This window comes from Eublepharis macularius, chromosome 12, assembly GCF_028583425.1.
Source record: "Eublepharis macularius isolate TG4126 chromosome 12, MPM_Emac_v1.0, whole genome shotgun sequence".
NCBI lineage: Eukaryota > Metazoa > Chordata > Lepidosauria > Squamata > Eublepharidae > Eublepharis > Eublepharis macularius.
In genome coordinates this window covers 46,992,991-47,017,459 of record NC_072801.1, presented here as the reverse complement: position 1 = coordinate 47,017,459, position 24,469 = coordinate 46,992,991, and the positions used below count along the sequence as shown (strand labels likewise).

At 39.8% G+C, this 24,469-nt stretch overlaps 1 protein-coding gene across 1 annotated transcript in view; it reads left to right on the top strand.

The window, feature by feature from the left end:
* LASP1 (LIM and SH3 protein 1) overlaps positions 1–24,469 on the top strand; it is a 59,611-nt gene that overhangs the window by 4,292 nt on the left and 30,850 nt on the right. The window contains exon 2 of the mRNA XM_054992820.1: positions 4,124–4,218. Within this exon, the coding sequence (XP_054848795.1) occupies positions 4,124–4,218 (95 nt within the window). The remainder of the gene's footprint in view (positions 1–4,123; positions 4,219–24,469) is intronic.

Genomic DNA, 24,469 nt, shown 5'->3' with positions numbered 1-24,469 from the left:
AGCTTGGCTCTGAGAGTGGAGAGAAAATATTTAGTCAGGGCAAGAGAGGCAAGCTGTGTGCAAGCTTAGCATGTTTAAACATTTTTGAGAAAAATACTTAGTCTGGTGTTAGCAGGCAAGCTGTGTGCAGCCTGAGCTTGTGTATGTTGTCTGAGAGAAAGAAAGGGGTTGTAACAAGTGGGTTATAATTTAACAGTGAGGATAGACAGTAGCCACCTTGACCTAGTTGCGTGCAAAGCAAGCTGTTTTGGTGTTCATTTTTAGTTAGAATTGAAGTTGTTTTCAAAGTACTTCCAAAGGGGTGCGGAAGAAGAAGGGGTCTGTCCCAAGTTCACAGACCAGACAGGTGTATTTTGTCCTCCCTCGTGCTGCAGTTGAGTTAACTCTAGTAGAGATTCATGTGGAACTCAGTCTTATGATTTGAGTTCATGTGTACTGAATTATTTTGGAAAGTAGCCTTGGCACCAGGTTGAGCATTGCTGCTTCAGATGATCTCTCTGCTGGTACTTCCAGCAATGCCAAACTTGAACAGTGTAGACTTTCTTGATCAGTTCAGATTGTGATTGTGTCTAGTTGCTTAGATTATGTCATTTAGATTGAGAACTGCTCAGACTGTTGTTACATGGGACAATGGTAATACCATATTATGGGTCACTTCCATATATGGAGCCAACTGGCAGGTTAGGTAAAAATTCAGTTTCGTATAGGTCTCCTTAGTATATAAGCCCCTGTACCATCAGATTTATAGATAACATGTTTTGTGCAACTTGTACTTCCTGGTATTGTACATAATTAGTGTTGTGATTTTGGTGGATTAATTCCAACTGTAGCGTTTTAGGATGTTTTTTTTAATGTGGGTATGGGGAAACTTGGCTTGTAAGCATTCACTTCCACTGTGAGGTGTTTTTAAACTTAAGACAAATCAGAATTGAGCCTCTTGAATGGTGTGTAGTGTAGGATATAAAGTGGTACTTCATAATTTTTGCAGAAACTACCTTCAGTGGTGGTAGTTGGTTCTAATTCAGTGATACCTTATCACTGTACTTTGTAATCTGCTGTGAGAAGCTGATCAAATAAAGTGGTAATAACCTATATTTTACATATAGAATATTTCATGATTTTTCTTCCTCTTTTTTTTTCTAGTGACCATGTGAGGTAGATTAGTATTTTACCTTGTGAAGAGAAAACTGAGGGTGAATGATAATGGACATCATTAAGTTTTTTTCCGAGATAATATTACCTTGTGCTATCCGCTAGACAAAACTGATCGTTTCATCCTGTAACTTACGCATGTCTGTCTTAGCTTTCACCACGTTTACAACTGTATTTACTCAAACACAATGTTGGGAACATCTTATACATATGCCAAGAGACGATACCAGGTTTCGGTATTAGCCTTGCACGGTGTGTAGTACCGTCCTTTTGTTTCTTCTCCTTGGACCGCATTGGGTGCTTTTCTGTGCCCATGCTTTCTTCAGTATAGGTGTACGTATATTGTCTGTGGTGGCTAGTGGTGGTTCCAGTATGGGAAGAGTAGGAGTCCATCCTAATTTTTACACAGATAAGCAACGCAGGTGTATGTTTCTGATCTCAAACAGTTCAGAGATTTTAAAAAAACAATGAACAGGTTAACAAATGTGCTTCAACATCATGAAGAGTACAGTGTAGACTAAAGGTTCTCAATATTTTGTTATATGTAAAGGGCTTCAAAGGCAATAGCTATGTGGTTGCAGGCTCTTAACCATACATACTTGGTGGTATACTATTTTGCTGCTGTTACTGAATTGAATTAGCAGTTTCTTGTCTGGTTCAGCATCAGAATTGCGAATTGCAGGCCTTAGCTGCATGCTTTTGAAATACAATTTGCAGACAGCCTGAAGTCTACATACATACTGGAGGTGGGAAGATTGTGGTTTTGAAGACGTGTATGAGTCTCTGCAGATCTGCATCTTGATAGCAGAAGACTTGTTATTGCCTGAATGTCTAGGATTTTTTGCCATGAACAAAACAAAATCTGCATAAGGAATCTCTTGTATACTTTTGCATACAAAAAAGTCTGCAATATGAGGTCTGTTCTGCAAAAGCCAAAATTTTAGGTGGACTTTTGCATGCGAGTCACATCTTGGGTTTTGAGTGGAATTGTCTTTACTTTTGGGTGCTGTGGACTTTGAAAAAGAAAAAAAATACAACAGATCTTAAATGAGATGTCGTGACAGTGCATGAAGGAGCATGAAATTAGTTATATCAGAGGTAAATGGAGAACAGGTTTTTCCTGCTGAAAGCTAGAGGGGTCTGTTGAGTTCAAGAATGTAGAAAATTTCTGCAAAAAAGGAATTGGCTCTCAGCCACTGGTGAAGGTGCAAATCTGTTGCCTTAGGCAGCTAAAGTGAAGAAAGACTCCCTTTGCTCCAATACTGAGTCATTACCTGCTTCTGCCATATTGGGTTGTGGTGGTGTTTAACTATTGGGTGTGGTGCTTGCATTCACACCAGAATCTCCATAGTTGCTTCAGTGGTGGCTGTTGAGTATTCTGAATATGAGTGACTTAGGAATACTCAACCCAGTCATGCATTTGGACATCAAACATAAGTGCTGCATGGTGTAACTTGTTTGCAAATTTGTACTTGATAAAGGAAATACAAGTCTCTTGATTGGGTTTATTCACAAAAGGATCTAAAACCCAAATTGGTGTGATCATATGATAGTGTAGACTCTGACATGGCATCCATTTGTCTCTCCAGAACCCTGAACTGAACCTTGTTCTCTTCTGTTTAAAGTAAGTTTCTAGTCCTCATGAATATAGAGAAGTTATGGTAGGAAGTGACTTATAAAACATTTATGCTGCTGTATGGTCTCTGGTCTTGTAAATGGTGAATTGACCTGCAGATCCTTTGTTCATGCCCATATCTCTGTGTTACTTTCTCTTATTGCTGGAGGGGTTCGAAGGGTATTGAGGGATGTGTGTGTCTATACATTTCTTAGGTTTTCCTTCGCAGAAATAAGTGGTCTCTTTTTTCTTTTTTGTGTGGAAGTCTTTATTTTTGAACCGCTGCCTTTTCTGAATGATTAGATTGTAAATGCTCTGAAGAATAATGATGAATTTACAAAATATGTAAATATCTGGCTGCAAATAGCCAGGTAGCCTCTGCCCCCTCTACACAGTTGCCAGTGGGCCTTCCTGAACGTGTAAATTTTAGCTCATTATGCCCAATGTATCCTTTATTCTGTGTTGAAGTCTCTTGGTGGCATATACTGTGATTTGAAGTCTCTTGGTGTCATATGCTGTGACTACCAGAGTTTGCCAATTCATACTGTGAAGTGATATACGTGATGGGCATTTTCTATTTGCTCTCAATGTAGTTGCTGGTTGAGAGCAATGCTGCCTGTTGCCAGAGGAGAGCCTGCTTCTTCCTTAGGGCAGTATGCAGGAAGAGACTGCTTCTCAGCTAACTCATTTAGTTCTGGGGATCCAAGCCACCAAGGGCTGTTCTGCATTGACACATTAGCAAAATGAAAATATTATTCCCTTGAAGTATGTGTCTGGAAATTGAGGCTGTACCTACATCAATCTTACATGAGTGGGAGCTGTCTCCTGAGACCAGATGGGAAGCCTAGGTTGGTTTCAAAGTTAATTGTGAAGGGAGATCTTCCTCGGAGGATCCAGATTATGTTTCTGTGCAGCGCTGCATAAGGCAACTAACTTCCTGTCTGATGAGAGGCCTCTTGTTGCAGCTGGGTGACAGTTGCAAATATTTCCTTTTAAGGTTCAAGCTTGTGTCACTATAACACAGTTCTCTTGGGGTTGACCAAATTGTGTAAGCTAGTAATGCTTGTTTCTTAAAAACAAACAAGTTCACTGTAGCTGAACACTCAGGAATTTATTCCCTAGTCTTGCCCCAAACACTCTGGTTTGGGTTGAGTAACCGCAGTAGAAAGATCTTTTAGTATGTGTCTAGTCAGGTATTGTGTGGTATTGTGCCTGGAATGTCAACCGTTATTCCTTAAAATACCATTTCTAGACAAATTTGGTAGTCACTTCTGCAAGTAGCATATTCTAGGTAGGAAGTAACAGTCTGTTAGAAGCTTTTTTGCATTTATCATCTTGTTTCTCATCTTCTCCCAGTTCTGGCATAAAGCATGTTTCCATTGCGAGGTCTGCAAGATGACCCTCAACATGAAGAACTACAAGGGCTATGAGAAGAAGCCATACTGCAACGCGTAAGTTGAATGCTACCATCTCTTTCCTTCTTGATAGCCCAAAATGTGAGAAATGTAATGCTGTGAAAAATGTAATGCTGGGGTTGTGGATCCATGGGCTTAAATGTTAGGTTATTGGACTTTCTTAGCAGAGGAAAGATAAGCAGGGCAATGGAGCTAATACCTGTGCGTCCTTAATCTTACTTGGACTTTTAGCATCCTTCCAAAGCCTAAAGAGTCATGTGGATAGTATTTCTGTAGTAGTGATTATATAGTTAGTGGCTTATATCGTTAATGGTACTAGTGTGTTTGAGTATAAAATATCGTGCTGATAAGCATAGATAGTTAGGAGCATAGATGGTTAGGACGAGATGTGAAGGCCTGGGAAAAAACAGTCAGGACTTTTTCCACTAGGGTGAAAACCATCCATATTTATTTTCTGGAGTGAGTGAAATGCTTTTAGGTGACAGTTTACTGACTCAAAAAATATATTTTGAAAAAAATAGTGTAAGACAATCAGCAGCATTAATTGCTGTATATACTGTAGACATATGCTACATATTCCAGGATATAACTAACTGCTTCCACAATTAAGATGGTGGTAATATATAAAGTTTAAATCTGTATCTAAAAAGGTTGCTAGTCCTGTTTACTTAATTTATATTCTGCCTTTCTCTCTAGTGGGAACACAAAGCAGTTTACATTGTTCTCCTCCCCTCCCTCTTATTCTGACAACAACCTTGTGGGGTAGGCTAGGCTGAGAGCGTGAGTGGCTTAAGGTCAACAGCAAGCTTCCATGGCAGAATGGGAATTTGAACCTGGGCCTCCCATATCCTTGTCTGACACTTAACCGCTGCACGTGCTTGGTCACCACAGTTTGAATTGGGATCTAAATAAACTGCTAGATTATTTCTGACCAAAAAGATTTTCTTTAATCTGTTTTCAGCTTTTATTTTTCCTGCCTCTGAGATGGCAAAACCTATGATACATATGATAAAGTAGCATAGGTAATAGCAGTCTGCAGCTCTCTATAGTATTGTATATTTGCAGTTTTGCATATAAATAACTAAGACATACTCTCAAATTTCATAAACAATATAGTACAATTGTATATGGATTTTATGTTGTCACTAAAATAAGTTTAGAACTGATTAATATTGCATATGTTTAGTATTGCATTTGTTTAAACATATGAGAGCCAGTTTGGTGTAGTGGTTAAAAGTATGGGACTCTGATCTGGAGAGCTGGGTTTGATTCCCCACTTCTCCACTTGAAGCCAGCTGGGTGACCTTGGGCTAGTCACAGCTCTCTGGAGCTCTCTTAGCCCTGCCCACCTCACAGGGTATTTTTTTACGGGGATAATAATGCCATACTTTGTAAACCGCTCTGAGTGGGCATTAAGTTGTCCTGAAGGGCAGTATATAAATTGAATATTATTATTATAATAAACATTTCCTAAAAATTCTCTCTCTCTCTCTGTAGGGGAAAAATCCTTTTTTCTTCCATGGTTTCAAAATGTCTAGAAATAGTCCATCTCTAGGTAGGACATGGGTGATATAAAGAACAGCAGATAGGGGTGTGTGGATATGAACTAGTTGCAACAATTCAGAAAAAGCTTTGGAGTAGTACGTATTTTAGGAGGTGCTTGGAGGTTTTGGGGGGAGGTTCCAGACAAAGAAAATTGTATGTTACATGGCATGAAAGGAAAACAACAACCGAGGCACCAGCAGAAGATGGCTTGGAAGGTAGCGAATTGAAGCTTAAAGCTATCCGTGCTATGAAAAATAGTGGTTTAAGTGTAGAACTATATGTGGAAGAAGGACATCATAGCTATGGGGACAAGAATAACTTGAGAGAGGCGTTTTGAAAAAACAGGACTTGAGAGAAACTGAAAAAAAGTTAAGATTAGGAGTTACAAAATTTCGAAATTTAATTTAATTTCTGATCCAAAATATTAAATTTGTTTACAGAATAATATTTTTAAAGACTAGGACTTCTTAAGGAGCAGATGTTACATGTAAGTACAGGCAGAACTATATATGGGATGAAGAAAACAGTAGCTGTGGATGGGAGACCATGCAAGGCATAGTTGCTTCTTAAATATTGGTGCTCCCTGGAAACATCTACAGTTTTGCTAATGTATCTACTATCAGAGCTGTAAGCTTGGAAGTATTTTAAAAAGCCAAGATTGCCTAGAATTCAGATGTCCCCAATACCATGTTATGGTGCACAAGGCCCTAGGTAAAAGGGTTTCACCTGGAAACAGTTCATAAATGTCAAAACAATTCAAAAAAGTCAGAATGCTACTAATGAATTCTCTTAGTAGTAAAAAGGTTAGTAATCTAATTTAGGTATTGCAGGCTTCTTGTTTATATCATCTGCTACATAAGTAAAGCCCATAACTAGCCCAGACCAGTTTGGCTAGGTATCCTGACGGTGTTTTGTCATCTTCTGGGCATGGAGCAGGGGTCACTGGAGGTGTGGGGAGGGGATGTAGTTGTGAATTTCCTGCATTGTACAGGGGGTTGGACTAGATGACCCGATATCCCTTTCAACCCTATGATTCTAAAAATGCTTTAAAATTCTTTGCTTAAAATTAAGTAAGCTCACATTGGTCTGCTTTGAAGATGGAAATAAGTGGTGGTATAAAAATATAAGAAATAATAACATGAGAAGGAGTAGAAGCACTGGATTGATTGTGGTCGGCTGATGTAAACAAGCTTGTACAAAACCTGTGAAAGGAACGATTGCCACTGCAGCCCATAATCCACGTCTACTGTATGGCATCCTCGGAAATGGAAGACTTAATATTGCGCCACTGGGAGCTTTTGTGAGATTAACTTAGTGGTGACAAAGAGAAAGCTCTTGCCCTTTCCTGGTGCACTTTCTGTGTTTCTGGTTGTGTACCTGAATAAGTGTAGTCTCTGCTAATGAGAGAGAGACAGCAATCTAGGAAGGTAGGCCACCATCATCCCAGCTTCCGAGTAGCCAAGATGGATGTATCCTCACCATAGTGTGATGGCTTCAGGGCACCACCACCTTACTAAGCTTGAGTTTTCTGTCCTATCTATGAGAATGGGCTATGCTGTGGCCTCTGTTCATATCCTGTTAGTCATAAGGCAAAGAATATAGACACTGTTGGATGGGAAGACATGAGATAATGGGATAGAGCCACAGACTGGGGATTGCCTTTGAACAGGCATTCAGGAAATGCACATGCATTTCCTGTAAGAGAGATTTTAAAGGACAACAAGGGTCCAATTTCAAAGCATGAAGGGAATATTTGTGTCAGGCCTTCCCATTCCCAGACCCTGTACTCAGTGTTACTGTGCAGAATTTGACTTGTGACACAACGTATCTAGCAAAAAACTTCATTCCTGAGAACCTTGTTTTTCATTTAGATAATAAACGTCTAACCTGGTTTATTATTTATATCTGAATAACACAAAACATTTAACTTGGAAAAAAATCCTAAGATTGTGATGATTAGTTGATTTTTAAAAAGTGCTTTTGTTAATCAGCAGGAGCATTAAATATTTTTCCCAGTTAAAAATAAAACCAAAAATGGTAGCCACTATGTTTGAAGTAGTCCTTTTTTTCTTTTACAGTCAGGGAATGCCATTTTTAATATAGTACTTGCTGAGATGTATGCTTTTCTCCTAGAACTAGTACCTTTATTCTTATGCAGATTTAATATATTAAAATCTACCTATTGAATATGATTTCTTTAACTGTATTAATTATAGCTGGAATGGCTTATAGGTGGAAGGGTGTACTCCAAAACCTAACAGGCAGTGCCTGAAAAGTTCCCGAGCTGAAGAATTGTTCCTTGTCCTATTGCCTGTGCTTTTGTTTCCTTGACCCATCTCCTCTTCGGCCACTGTTCTCCTTGTCCCAGAAACTTGGAACCCTGAAAAGCTTCAAGCAACAACTTTACTATAAAGTGCTAAACAGAATATGCTAAGACAAGGAACCCCCTACATATTTATACTTTGCCATAACATTTTGGCTAGGAGGGAGTGGGGGCTGCAGCTAGGATCAGTGCTGTCAGAGTCTCTTTTTAGGGCTTCCTAGTGTTGCTGACAAGGTCCTCCTTTCTAAACAGTCTCCATAAAAACTGGAACTGCACAATGAATGTCTTATCATTCTCTGTGGAGTGTGGAGGAAAAAAAGGCCACGTTTATGCTGGCAGAAGTGAGCTTGTTTTGCCAAACATGTTTAATACAGGCTTTCTTCTGTCCATGCATTGGCTTCCTGCCAAGCAGTAAGCTTATTTCTCAGCAAGAGCAGTAGGAAGAAGGCTGGGCTTCCTCTCTGCTTTCTTGATGCCATACGGTAATCTGAACATAGCCTTCCAATAGGAGCCTTTGCTGTTTGATTGTGTCATCTGAAACTTTCCCCTACCGATGAAGTTAAGAGAACAGGGCATGTTTGCTCTCTTTTCAAGGGTTTCTTCTGTCAGTAGTCTCCAATAATGAACTAGACTGAACTGCCCCTTTAACCCCAATTTTAGAGAATTGGTGCAGTGTACTGCTACAGCTATTAACTGGAATGTCTGTGGTTGAAATATCTCTCTCTCTCATAGATGTACTAGATGGCTTTAGGCAAGTCACTAGCCCTCAGCCTTGCCATACTCTTCCCATCTGCAGTAAGAGGATAAGATTGACCTGCTTTAAGGTTAGTTGTAAGGATTCCAATAAAGTAAGGTGTGGATTTGTGGGCCTCCAGTGTAGTGACCTTCAGGAAAGCAGTTGTGGAAGTGCCTTAATAATTTGGGACATACTTCACACCTCAGTGTGAGAAAGCACTGTACAAATGTTACATTTTAAATTTCCTCATAACCAAATTGTCTTAGATTGCATCTACAAATTTCAGCCTTCTAGTTAGTGTAGAAGCACTTTCATCATATTGTTATATACTTCATTTACCTATTTTACAGAGAGATGTTTGTTTCTAGTAAATGGAAAGTTGTGGACCATACATAAGCTGCATTTCAAGATCCTAGCATAAATGTACTCTAAGAATCTTAATTTTCCCTTCCTCATTGTCAGTCCAGTTAGGCTGCCATTGATTGGCATATTTACCAGTCATCTATGACTTTAGGGACGTCGAGGAAAAGATTAGAACTTACACTTCAGTGAACATCATTTACCAGTCTTTTTTATTTTCTGTTAACTATTGCAGTAACACAGCAGAACAAAATATCCTCTTAATTCTACTGGTTAAAAGTGATGCCTGCTGCTTTAGTTCATCTACCAATCATAGCATCAGCTTTATTTCAGTCATAAGCTGCACCATAATCTGGTTGCAGGAACTGAGTTTATTTAGATGCAGGATTAAAAGAGGATGACAGTCAAGTGATGAGTGAGCAGAATTTCCATTGAGTTTTAAATAATCCCCTCTGCCCCATCTGAGAGTAAATGAATACGCTTTCTGTCGGAATATATTGCAGTAGGATAAAAGACTTGAAAGGGGGGAAATTGTATGAGCAAAAGTTCAATCAGCATAGCAATTTAATAATTAGTTTGTGGTTATAAAAGATGTAGTGCAGCTGTATTTGGCTTATTTTAGTTGAACTTTGTTCTCTAAATGAGCAAGGTAAGGGCCAGTGGGACAGCTGAAAATACAAAAGGACTCCTCAAAATGAATATGCTAAATACAGTGTAAGTGCCTGACACTGATAATCATGTGTCCTATAGAGTCTCTCAGTTTGCACTCACAGCCCAAAAGATAAAATCTAAGGTGGTACTGAATGAGGCTGTTTCATGACTCCTGGGCTAGTTTGACATACTGTATTGTTTTAATTAATTTTAGTAACCTATACAAACTGTGATAAGGGATTTAATTGTTTATTAGTCAATGTTTGGTGAATTGTGACGGCCTATGGCTATAGACAATAAACTCTTTTGGCTTTGGCTTTCTGTATACTAGCGGCCAAAATTGTGGAAACCTTTTGGAAAAAGTGCATTTTTGAGGTTTGATGGCTCATAACACCGCTTTTTTTTGGAGTAATACCATAAAATTATATATCAATGGAAAGATAATTTAATCAAGAATGTAATGCAACAAAGTTTGTTCAATTATCTGTATTCTATCAAATGTTATAGCCAAATAACCAGGAAAAGGAAGCACAACTTGCTTAGGTTGATATGAAGTAGCTTTCCTTCATCTGAATGTAGCCATTCAACGTAATACAATTAAAGAAATGGCACAAAGAGTTGACTGGTCACCTAGAAAGCAAGGTAAAATAGTACTATTAAGTGAACAAGGCTTCGGTTATGAAGAAATTAGAAGAAAAATTGGTGGAAACTTAACCAAAGGTGGCATTTCTAAATTTTTGAAGAGGTATAAGGCAACTCAGTTGCTACAAAACCAGATTGGTAAAGGCAGGAAAAGGTGCACACAAGCAAGGGATGATAGAAGAATTGAGAGACTGAGCCTAGGTGACAGAAGAAAATCTTCGGGGTGTATGCAGAACGAAATGGCGCAGTTCAATGTGAAGTTGAGTGCAAGGACTGTTCGGCGCAGACTGGAGGAATTTGGTCTTAATGCTAGAATTCCATGAAAAAAACCATTGTTATCTCTCAAACAAAGGTTGAAAAGATTAAACTGGGCTTAAAACCCATGTTAACTGGACAGCGGAACAATGGGACAGTGTTATTTGGAGTGATGATACCCAAATCTCCCTCTTTGGTAGTGATGGCATAAAATACGTGAGAAGAATCGGAGAAGATTTGCATCCTGATTGCATTACACCTACCGCGAAACACCCAGTTAGTGTTATGATATGGGGATGTATGACATCAAAAGGTGTGGGCAGAATTTGCGTGATAAATGGCAATATAAATGCCCAAAAATACATAAATGAAATACTTGAGCCCAAACTGAAGCCTTCCACACGTGATCTTTTCCAAGATAAAGAAGCATTTATATTCAACAAGATTCAGCTCCATGTCATGTTGCTGCTGTGTACAAAAAGTGGTTTCAAGATAATCATATTCCACTGTTAGAATGGCCTGGGAATAGCCCAGACCTTAACCCCATCGAAAATCTATGGAGCTGACTAAAGAAACTGGTTAGTGAGAAGCAACCCAGCAATAAAACGCAATTAATAGAAGCAATAACTCAATCGCGGTTTCACATTATAACAGCTGCAGAACTAAAAAACTTGGTTCACTCCATGGGAAGGCATTGTAAGGCCGTAATTAAAGCAAAAGGTTACCCAACTAAGTATTAACTGACATGGTGAGAATTGTTGTTTAACTCATTTTTTCTATGTGTTTCAATTTTCTTCTTTATAACTACTGTTCTAAAAAAAATTCCTTCATAAAAGTTATTGCATTACATTCTTAATTAAATTATCTTTCCATTGATATATAATTTTATGGTATTACTCCAAAAAAAAGTGGTGTTATGAGCCATCAAACCTCAAAAATACACTTTTCCCAAAAGGTTTCCACAATTTTGGTCACTAGTGTAAATGCATTTCTTATCCTTGATCAAAAATTGTAAATGTGAAATGCAGTCATTTTTATAGCACCACCCAGCCCTTCCTCACTATCTATCAGCACAACCACAATCTTTTCATTTCCCCGCCTGTCTTTTCTAGGTAGTTGCAGTGTTTTCAGTCAATTTCTTGTTCCTCGGACTATTGCTCTTTTTAGAAATGAACACATATCCTGCCACTACTGTATAGTGCAACAGTTGTATATGATTGCATGAAAGCATACCTTATTTTCTACATTTCCAGTTTGGGGAGGGAGGAGGAAGGGTTCTGGGCATGGACATGAATCAAGGTGGACCAGAATTTGTTAAATGATCTGGAATTTGATTAGCATGTAGAGTTTCTTATACAGGTATAAGCAATCTTAGACAAGGTGCATTGGAGCAGGCAAATTTTCCTTCAGCATGAAAGGAAGGAAGTGCTAGTATTGATTGTGACTACTTGAGTATGCGGTTAATCAGAGAGGCTGTCTTTTTTTGCATACACCCCACTGAACAGACCTTTTTTCTTCCCTTGAAATGCCATAGAATGGCTGGCAGGAAGCGAATGGCCTACTTACACAGCCATTTCCTACCTCTCCCCTTCATCCCCACCATGCCTAGGAGGAAGATGCAGCACTACTTTCTGCACAACAGCTGTTTAAAAAAAATTGTGTGCAGGGGGAGGGAATTTGAACTGAAGATACGATGCTATTGACTGGCTGCAGTTCAGTTTTTCTTCTTACCAAGCCTTCTAGGAAGAATACTGGGTTGGAAATCCTCACTTAACATGGGTGTGGGGGTTTCATCTGTGTTCTGTTTTGGCTCTGGTGGCAGATGAGTCCTGTGAAAATACCAGGAACTAGATAGAAAATTTGAGGGCAGTGTTGGTGTAAACTGCAGTGGCTCAGAATCAGACCTGCTGTTCACAATGGCTTAGTGTAGAGTGTTAGGTATTCCCTGCCCAATCAGGGTATGTTTGTATGGGAGCTCCTTAACAGTGCCTAAAATGGGGCACCAAATTCTAGTGCTGGAAGATTTGCATGTTCCCTATTCTGTGAGTGCTGAAATAGTTCTGGAGCTGGGATGTTTATTGCCTGCTGACACCTTATCATTTTCAGTGTCTTTGAAGCTGATGTGGCTGATCCCTGGAGTAAGAACATTTCCTCTCTTGTTCCTCTCTTCCGGCATTACTGGCAAGAAGCTCGAAGGTGCAAACAGTGGTAGTTGGTACCGAATAAGATTAACAGACTTTAAGCCTGTGTTTTACGGGCTTTCCAAAGCTATCTTGAAAATTCATAGTCTGACTGTCAGCTTTCCTTTTAATTATTTTATTTTTTGTTTGATTTTTGTTTGTTTGACTCACGTACTTATTGAATTGGCAGCTATGTGGGAGTATTCAGTGCCGGTATAGCCATTCAGAAACTGAAGAACGGACGACCATTCACTTAAGAGACTTACGAAACGGCACTGAAGGTCCTTTTCTGAGAGATACGGTCTATTTTGAATGTTTTGAAAATTTATGAGTGTTATATATATTTCCTTCTCGGACGGAAGAGTGGATTGTTATATTGATATGTGAATTGTATTTATTGTATTTATGACTTATTAATTGTATTTATTGCACATAGCACTTTGCACATAGAGAGAGGAATTTATTTGTTAGAGATACTAATATTGGGTAGTTTTTCATTTATCCCCAAGTGTGGTTTCCATTCAGGATTGTTGGTTCTGATGAAGGGAGCTCTGATTCTCAAAACCTCATGTCCTGGAAATCTAGTTAGCCTTTAAGGTGCTACTGGATCCAAATCTTGCTCTTGTACTAGAAACCAACACAGCTACCTGCCTGAAACAGTCTTACTGTTGTAGGCCAAAAGAGAAGGAACTTCGTGGAATTACAAGAGTGATTGTCTTTTTACTCACTTATTTCACAATCTGAAAAATAGTAAATACAGAGTATTACTTGAGTGAAAGTGAGTCTGGCTCTTTTTTTTTATTAGCAGTCTTCCTTTATGAAGGACAACTTGGTAGTATCCTCTTATCTCTTTTTCTCTTTCCTTTGGGGGAAAGTTGATGGATGAGTAGTTGCATGCAATCACCAGCTTTTCTGTCACTGCCTTTGAGCCTGGATGTATCACTGAAACTGCACATTATGGCTGTGGTTATTCTGTACGAGATGAATGAAGAAATTATGCTCTAGCTTCTGACAGTTAAAGGATCCCCCCCCCCAATCTTGGAACACAGCAACCATGCTTTTCAAACAGAGGATCAGACTTGCTTCTTTAATTGCAGAGAACTTTAGTGGTGATTTGGAAGGCTATTAAAGGCTGGCCCCTGTGCTGCGGTGTGGGTATTAGAGGAGATCTCTTATAATTTCATATATTATTGCTATTTGTCAGTGTCCCCATTTATGGATCTTTATTCTAAGTTGTGCTCTTATAGCTTATGTCTTACTTTGTGTTCTGGGGGTGGGGGTGGGGGGTGCTATTGCCTAATAGCAGACTTCACACAAAATATCACCTCTTATAATGTGTTGGACTAAAGACTTTCAGTAATATTGGAAAAGTGGCTAGATTTTAAATAGCTTCACTTTACCTCTTTCTGAGGCTGCTTGAATATAGCTTTAAAACTACTGAATTGGTATGTTAATATAGTTTTGTCTTTTATGTTTTCTATTTAAAGCTGAAACTAACCTGTAGCCATCTGTTTGCCAAGTGCTAGACCTGTACCCACAAAGTAGGGTCACATGCTTGGTCTCCAGAGCCTTTAGTCCAGCTAGCAGTATGATTCTTGTGTGTTACTGTGTTTTGTTTCTCATGCTATATCACTTGCTTTATCTCAAGGATATAGGACAGGTAAGGGCGCTGCAGAACTGTAAATGTCTGATCACAAGTGTTCACAGTAAAGATAAAGGAGGAAGGAACATTAAAGGAGAACTTGTGCATAATATATTGCTTCTGAGGTTTTTGAGAAACTTTCAAAATGTTTTAAGAACATCTTGATAGCTTTGTAACCAAAGCATAACAGATTTTTGGAAAACACTGTTGTCCAAATTTTATTGTTATTGTTGTAGACCTAACCACCATTAAAAACATATTTTATTCCAATTCCAAATATTCTTCTAGATTGTTTCTACTTTGAACCCTTCTTCAGTATTCTGAGAGTGAGGCAAATAACTTGTGACCCTCACTTTAAAAACAAAACAAGATTTTTCATTACTCTGAGTAAGCTATCAATTGGTGCCTGTGTCATCTTTTCACCTCATGCAGAAGGTGAAATAATACAAGTGTATTTTTACCATTGCTTGCTTAGGTAAATAAAATAAAAGTGATAGAAAATAAGGAGCTACAAGTTTTCCCTCCTTCCCATTGTTAAGAAATGGTGAAGGTGGAAGATGTATGGGTACATGACTGACAGCAATTTGCCAACAAAGAAAGGATGGAAATGTGTTTTGAAGAACATAGATGATATTAAGACAAGACTATGATGGAACTGAGTCATGTACATGGCTTCAGTGAAGTGGCAGCAGTCTGTATGCTAAAACCTTTAAATAGCTTCTCTGATTACTAGTTCTGCATCATGGCACAAGTGCTAGTATTGCAGTGTCAAACCTGTGAGTGTTAAGTCTCATTCCAGTCATAAGACCCCCATATTTTCTGTGCATATCTTCCTTATTTTCCAGGGTATAGATTCAGTAGTTTGGTGTAGTGGTTAAGAGCGTGGGACTAATCTGGAGAGCCAGGTTTGGTTCCCCACTCCTCCACTTGAAGCCAGCTGGGTGACCTTGGGCTAGTCACAGCTCTCTGGAGCTCTCTCAGCCCCATACTTTGTAAAGTATGAGTGGGCTTTAAGTTGTCCTGAAGGGCGGTATATAAATTGAATGTTGTTGTTGTTGTTGTTGTTGTTGTTGTTGTTGTTGTTGTTGTTGTTGTTGTAGCTGGCCCTGCAAAAATACCTTGATAATGCTTCCCTAGGCCCCTTGTGTAAAAGTCATGCATGTTTCAAAGTGACAGTCTACCCATTTACAGTTTCTTCACTACTAAAGACTTAACTGAAATGGGAGGAGTGGAGAATGGTATAAGCTGCTTTAGGTTCTCATTGGGGAGAAAGGAGGATATAAACGAAGGATGCCAAAATATAAGCTCCCTTTAATATATAAACTCTCTTTAAGCAGCCAGTATCTTACAGCAGAAGTGCTGGAGTGGTAACTGAGAGTATTCACACTAGATGCTGGATTCCTCCCAGCTGGTTGCTTGCCATTGTGGGGATTCAGTTCCCTGATGGCAGTTCACTGTCAAATCCAGTTTTATCTGCTTGATTCAAGCCCTAATTTTAAGGCTCCCTGGAGATATGGACAATCTAAATATTCAAGGTAGCTACTTCTAACTGATTGGACAGTATGGTTCATGTGTCCTGTGTAATGTTCTGCCCTTCCTTCTATGCTCTGGCTTTTGAGATAGCATCGGTACTTAAGTATGAAGTGTACAGGGAGTAATTAAATTTGTGTGGAATCAGGTATATCTGATACAGAAATAGTTGTCTTCTGTGTTAACCAAGGGAATCTAAAGTGGAATTCAAACATGGACACAATCTTAACGTCTAATTCTACTTATCCTTGTGTGTGCAGACTTCTCCTATATTGTGTTGCAATGACTGTTAAAACAAGAGGGCCAGCTTTGATAAGCGTTGTTGCATTGTAGTTCATTTGTTTATCAGGATTTTTCATATAATCTCCCAAAGTTGCATTCTTTGTCCCTTTGGAGTTGGGGCAGTTACCCTTTGGGGGTTTCTACATTTTATAATTCCTTTCTTGTCTTTCCTCTGCACTGAAACACAGAGGCCACTGCTGGGAACCCCCTTCTTGAACATGAACACTGGATATGGTTGCCATGGCAAACTAAGGCGCCTTCTCTCTGCAGTAGCAGCATAAAACTCATGAACCGTGACTGAACCATAAATGTGCCAGTATGTCTGCCCATAGTGTTATGTATATTTGGGAGCCTGTAAAAGACTGGAGCTGCCTCCTTCCATGAAAATCCATTTCTGTTGGCAGGCAAATTACTGTGTGTATGTGTGTCCGTAGGCAATTATATGTTCTGATTAAAGTCATCCTGCTGCATATCCCCAACCCCTCCCCCATAAATGGAGGTGGAGACAGCAGAAACTGATGCTGTGGGTCCCGTGCTTTTAACCTCTTCAAAGCCTGCACTGAAAAATAAGAACCAAAAGGTAGACCCTCATTTCCCCACCCCTATCCAATTGTTTGCCCCCAGCAACTCCTTTTATCTCAGTTTCTGTTAGCTTGTGCTCCTTCCTGTTAATCAAGCAACTGTTGATAACTAGATTCAAGTTGCCACCCTTCCCACATACATTTGGTCCCATCCTCCCCACTTAGTATGTTGCTTCAGCCCCATCTGTTGGTTCTACCTGTTGCAAATGCAGGTAAGATTACCATAGTTAATAGCTCACTTGTGGCACATTAATAGTCTGAATATTAGCAAGAAAGTGGACTTGTGGCTAGAAAGATGTGTGAGGATATTGCTGTTGCTGATCAGCCTTTTGGGCAAATAGGTAGTTTGAACTGTATCAGAGAATGCTCATTTACAGTGAATCCTAAACACAGTTGGATCTTTCGAAGTTAATTGAAGATTGGCTGGCCTTATGAGTATGGGGGCGGCGAGGAGCAGTTGTGGAGTTGCTCAGAGAACCACTGTGTGTGGGGGGGGGGGGGAGAGGGAACCATCTTGAAGTGTTCTACTGATGTAAGTGCGATTTTCTCTCTCAGGATGTTGCTCTAAATTTTTTGATTTTGAGCATGTGTGGATCACATATTTTAATTGCTTCTATTTCTGTTTGTGGGGAGATGGGCATCAAATTCCAATAAGGGACAGAAGACTGGTTTGATTGTGTTTGTAGCTACTGAGCTTTTAGGGAAATTTAAAGCAAGCTTGTTGCAACCTGTGATGACTTTCCCTATATTTTCAGTTCTATATTTGTCCACAGTTTTTTAGAAGTCCTTAACTTTGCTCCAATAGCTGTTGTTCATAGTCACTGCCCGGTAAATACATGCTCCAAAAATTAGATTCAGGGGGGTACTCAGGATCACTTCCTTATTCCTAAACTCATAATTCTGAGGGCCTACATGTTGCACTAAATGTTGCAATGTGTTAATGCCATAATAGCACCTACATATTCAATTTCACCCAGCTTACCTGTTAAGATTTACCTTTGTCTTGATATAACAACATTCTGCATTTCCTTACCACCAGCAGTCTGTGTTGTGTAGTGGGGGCTGGGAAAATAAAATTTTGGAATACATGTACAGGTTTTACTAGAAATTATGGAGGCAAGGGGAGCTAGCTGCATATTCAGCATAACATTTGGGTCAAAGGTAATTGGAGCACAGAGAAGTGACACAGATTCAAAATGGCAGCTTTCTGTCCTTATTGTGCTGCTGCATTCAGTGATTTTGGAGTTGATGCCAGCAGTGTTCATATTACGAGGACACTTTGAAAGGTCTTTGGAATTGGAAATTTTTTATCATATTGTAAAGGTTAACTTTATCCAAATATACTGTTAGCCGTATTATGACTGTCTGAGGCTTTCTTTTTTAAAAATACTTTTTATTTAATTTTCCAAATATTTATACAAACAACAATTTGAACAACTTACTAACAATTCAGTAATCAGCCATAATAAATACAATATCCATTAAAGTATTGGAGAAGTAGAGAGGTGAATTACACTTTATTAGTAAAGTACAAAGAGTCTGAGTATTTTTTTGGTAAAGAAATATATGATGATACATAACTAGTTTCATACTCAAAAAAGGGAGCCATTTTTCTAAGAAACAAGGTTGGAAGTTGAAGTTGTCATTCAATATTAGCTGTTCAGATACCTTATCCATTATCATTACATAAGCATATTTTTTGTATCCACTGTGTAATTGAGGGAACTTAATCTGATTTCCAGCTCTGTGCAATTAAAGATTTGGCTGCATATAGTAGTAATGAAATGAGATTTCTTCTCAGTGAAATTTTTTCCAAAGATCTATTAAAATGAGTTCTGGGTTTAGTGGTATGTTATACCATGTTATTTTTTCAATGTTATTTGTGACCTTTTTCCAGTAGGCTTGTATTTTACAACAGGACCACCAACAGTGGATAAAAGAGCCATCTCTGTAAGCATCTGAAGGACCGCTTAGTGAACTGGGGAAGGCAACATGGTTTTGTCCCCAACAGATCTTGTCAGACCAACCTGGTGTCCTTCTTTGATCAAGTGACAAGCTTACTGGATCGTGGGAACTCTGTCAATGTGATTTACCGGGATTTCAGTAAAGCTTTTAATAAAGTTCCCCATTACATTCTAATGGGTAAACTGGAAGACTGTGGACTGGACTATAGGACAGTTTGGTGGATAGGGAACTGGTTTGAGGATCGCACCTAAAGCATGGTGGTCAATGGCATTTCATCAGATTGGAGGGAGGTGTCCAGTGGGGTGCCGCAGGGCTTGGTTTTGGGCCTGGTACTTTTCAATATTTTTATAAGTGATCTGGATGAAGGGGTAAATGGGCTACTCATTAAATTTGCTGATGATACCAAATTGGGAGGAGTGGCAAACACCCGAGAAGATAGAGTTCAAATTCAACAAGACCTGAATACTCTGGAGAAGTGGGTGGTTATGAACAGGATGCAATTCAACATAGATAAGTCCACAGTATTACATCTGGGCCACAAAAATGTGAAGCACAAATACAGGATGGGGGATACACTTCTGGGTAGTAGTGTATACAAAAGAGATCTTGGAGTTAGAGTGGACTGTAAACTAAATATGAGCAGTCAATGTGATGCGGTGGCAAACTCGCCTTGGGTTGTATCAAAAGAGCCATTGCATTGAAATCGCAGGAGGTCATAGTCCCTCTCTATACTACCTTGGTTAAGCCACACCTGGAGTACTGTGTGCAGTTCTGTAGGCCTCACTTCAAAAAGGATGTGGACAAAATTAAGAGGGTGCAGAACAGAGCAATGAGAATGATCGTAGGGCTCAGTCTGGAGACTGAGCCCTACGAGGAAAGGCTGAGGGCCTTGGGAATGTTTAGTTTGGAGAAGAGGAGATTGAGGGGGGACATGATTGCTGTCTTTAAATATTTGAAAGGCTGTCATTTAGAGGAGGGCAAGAGCTGTTCCAGTTGGCAGCAGAGGATAGGACTCGGAGCAACGGGCTTAAATTACATGCAGAAAGGTGGATATTAGGAAAAACTTTTTCATGATCAGAGTAGTTCAAAGGTGGAATCAGCTGTCTAGGGTGGTGGTGAGCTCCCCTTCACTAGCAGTTTTCAAGAAGAGGCTGGATGAATATTTGTCAGGGATGCATTAGGCTCATCCTGCATTGGGCAGGGGGTTGGACTAGAAGGTCCGTATGGTCCCTTCCAACTCTGTGATCCTGTGTGATTCTCCTGTGTGATTTTAATGCTTCCATTCATTGAAGCAAAAGTCAAGCTGGGGTGATTGACTTCTGTCTACTATACAGGATGATCTTGACAGGCAGGAAAACTGGGCTAAAACAAATAAAATGAATTTCAACAGATACATGCAAAGTTCTGCATTTAGATAAGAAAAATCATAATTATAGGATGGAGGAGGCTTGTCTTGGCAGAAGTATGTGTGAAAAGGATTTAGGGGTCTTAGTAGACCATACACTAAACTTGAGTCAACAGTGTGATGTGGTAGCTAAAAAGGCAAATGCGATTTTGGGCTGTAGCAACAGAAGCATAGTGTCCTGATCACGCGAAGAGATGGTATCACTCTGCTCTAGTTAGACCTCACCTAGAGTATTGTGTTAAGTTTTGGGCACCACAACTTCAGAAGGAGACAGACAAGCTGGAACATATCCAGAGGAGGGCAACAAAGATGGTGAGGTGTCTGGAGACCAAGCCCTATGAAGAATGGTTGAAGGAGCTCAGTCGGTATGTTTAGCCTGGAGAGGAGATGACTGAGAGATGTTATGATAACCATCTTCAAGTACTTGAAGGGCTATCATATAGAGGATGGCACGGGAGTTGTTTTCCGCTGCCCCAATAGGTCGGACCAGAGCCAACGGGTTGAAACTAAATCAAGAGTTTTAGGAAGAACTTCTGACAGTTAGAGCGTTCCCTCAGTGGAACAGGCTTCCTCTGGAGGTGGTGGCCTCTCCTTTGGAGGTTTTTAAGCAGAGGCTAGATGGCCATCTGATAGTAATAATGATTCTGTGAAACTAGGCAGATCATGAGAGGGAGGTTACATCAGTGCTTAGTTCTTGTGGTTCCTTCTCACATGCCCAGATTAAGGCTGATCACCACCTTGGGGTCAGATAGCAATTTTTCCCAGGCCAATTTGGCTAGGGATCCTGACAGTGATTTGCCATCTTCTGGGCATGGAGCAGGGGTCACTGGGGGTGTGGGGAGGGGAGATAGTTGTAAATTTCCAGCATTGTGCAGGGGGTTGGACTAGATGACCCCGGAGGTCCCTTCCAACCGTGTGATTCTATATATGCTGTTTTGGGATATTGAGGGGCTTCTGTATTTAGAGTATAATCTCCCTTCTGTTTTTAGTATATAGTGCACTGACCTACCAGTCCTGCTCAGTGGTCCCTTAGTTTTTTTGTATTTTGCTGAAGTCATATGATGATAGATTTGCAAACATTCTGGGTGAGGAAGAAGTTTATTCTCCCCACTTCTAAGAAGGAATGGAAAAAGTGTCCCTGACTATCACATTGTACAGGTCGTTGTTGGTGGGAAGTTCTGAAAGCATGCTCTTTGCTGCTTACTTTTTTAAACTTCCTAGTCAGCACATCTAGACACACACTATTTTGATCAGAGATATTTTTAATCTTGCACTTCCTGCATTTCTGCTAAATTGTGCTTGCAGGTATTTTCCCTCTTCCTGCAGTGGCTTGCGGCTCACCTTTAAGGCACTCTTCAGCAACTTTATGTAAATATGGGTTTCAGCAAAGAGATTGGATTCCTAAGAACTTTATACTTAGGGTGTTTGGGGGCTTTTGGGAGGTGCTCTTGTGTGTGGACAATCATATATGGCTGCTGCGGTGAGCCAGTTTGGTGTAGTGGATAAGAGCGCAGGACTCTAATCTGGAGAACCGGGTTTGATTCCCCACTCCTCCCCTTGAAAGCCAGCTGAGTGACAGCTTCTAGGAGTTCTCTCAGCCTCACCCACCTCACAGGGTGATTGTTGTGGGGATAATAATAATATACTTTGTAAACTGCTCTGAGTGGGTATTAAGTCATCCTGAAAGGCAGTATATAAATCAAATGTTGTTGTTATAGGTATGCAGACTACCTCCAGTGTTAGGGATGAGTGCATGGCCACCAATCTCTTTGTAGAATATAAATCTTCTCCCTGCCAATATGCTTGCTTTGTGTAGTGGTGAAAAAGCCTGAATACTGCATCTGGCATACATAGAATAAACACTATAGGAGATATAAGTAATGGCACTTTTAATTTACAAAATCCTTCATAATCTGCTCTCATGACTATCTTTTGAGATAGGTCATTATATTCCCATTTTACAGTTTATGCCAAAATAGAGCAGAGTTGGCCAGAACAGCACAGATAAAGATGGGACAGTTACCACTCCGACACTCAAGTAGAATTTTTGTTTAATGCCCAGTTTTCCTCCGCAATGGGGACCCAAAGTGGCTAGCTTTATTCTCTTCGTGTCCATTTTATCCTTCCAACAACATTGTGGGGTAGGATAGGATGAATGTGAATGAGTGGTCCAAGATTGCCCACCAATCTTCTATGGCAGATGTCCCAGATCATAGTCCAGCATACAATATATAATACAATGCCGTGCAGGTCAAAATAACTTGAGAACCAGCGTAATATAGTGTTGGATAAAGATGCAATGAGGGACTTGGGCTTATTAACAGTGCCCCCCCCCCATTCTTCTATATAGCTCACTGATCAACTTTGGGCCAGTTTTGCTTTTAGCCTAACCTATTTCACAGTGTGATGTAAGGCTAAAATGGAGGGGGAGGCAGAGAAGGGTGAAGAAAAAATACATTTGCCTAGCTTGCTTATGCTGGGCCCCTACCTGCTATGTGGGCAGTGGTAGTGTATTGTTACTTTCACCTGCCTGTGTTGCAGATCCCTGGTGCACTGAAACTACCTGCTTTTAGCAAAGTTGTTTAGTTTAAATGAGATGTTGTGTATATACAGCATTGTATGTGCAAGTTGTCTGCCTGTCTAGTACTACAATTAAATTGGACATTTGAGGTGCAAAATTTTAGAATTGCCTCCCTGAGACACAGAAACCTAACTCCTTTAACAACAATTGAATTGACTTGAAGCTTCTTAATGTTTTATTTTAGCTGTTGCTTAGTGGGAACTGGAAAACAGTTGTGTAACCTTGTAGTATTTGCAACAGGTGGGTGTATAAGTGTAAGAAATCACTGTGAATTGTTTTTGTGGTAGCTCAGCATAAGCAAGACAGGCATGTTAATTTTTTTCCTCATCCTTCCTTGTAAGAGCTCCATTTTATTCTTAAAACCACATTGTGAAGTAGATTTAAACTTAAGAGTGCAGCTGGGCCAAAGTCTCTTAGCAAGTACATGGCAGAGTGGGGTTTTGAATCAAGTTCTCCCTGGTCCAGAATAGATTTCTAGCTTCATATTTTCTTTATTGGTCTGTAGTGAGTTGAAAGGCTTCAGTTTCATGGGGAAATTTTAAAGCTCACAAAGTGGGGAGGGGAACCATCTTCCACCCTGCGTTTCCTGAGTCTTCACTGCTCCCTAGTTCATTAAGCATGACATACTTGAGCAGAGGCACTCACTCAAGAAGACAGTAAATTCTTCCCATGCCAAGGAAGCAACACTGACAGTCCTGGGGGTGGGGGACAAATGCTTGACTGTTTCACTGATGTAGCCCAAGGACAAATGAGATTCCCAAGCTTTGGAGTTGAAGAGCTATTCTGTTAGATCCTGTCAAGGCTTTGCATGCACTGTGCTGAAAAACTCTGAATTTTGATTCAAGATAACACAGATTCTGTGCCATGAAAGAATTACACAAATGTGTAGCTGTGTGTTTGTTCATAATTTCGTTAGCTATAGGAAGGGACAGACAAATGAAGACCCTGCTTCCCAAGCCATTCATATGTTCTGAGTTCAGCAAGCACTAGCTTCATTAACACACACACCCTCAGTCATAAAGGCTAGAAATGTTGGAGGGGTGGGGGAGAAAGCTGAAATGATCAGGAATTTGCATTAAATGCTCTTTGCTCTTCTGCAGGCCATGCACAGATGGCACTGGACTCCCTTTCTTTTTTGTTGGTGAGAGGTTAAAGATTTGCAAGAAAGCAACTCTCATCTTGTGCTAGAGCAAACAGTGGGATTTCAGGGAAGGGACTTAAATGGACAAATGTCTCCAAGTTAAGGTCGGGGAAGCTGTTTCCTCTTAAACTTGCCACTTACCACACAATCACCTTAAATTACATGGCAAATCTGTTCCTTCTTTTTCTGTAGTAACTAGTCCAGTCACTTTAACTCAAAGCCTCATGCAAGCATGACAAGTTTATTTTTAAATATTTCTGTGCCCTGCATTCCATGTTGGGAGAGAGGTGGAAGTTTTCAAATCACCAGTAAATCAAACCATTAAATTTAATTAAACTTTTAATATAAAACTTAAGAGTAGTTTAAAAGCAGAACAGGGAAAACACGACAGGGTTACCATAGAATGGATCACAAAAAGGAAGAAACCAAAGAAGGAAGACATGCATCAGACAAATGGAACAGACTGCC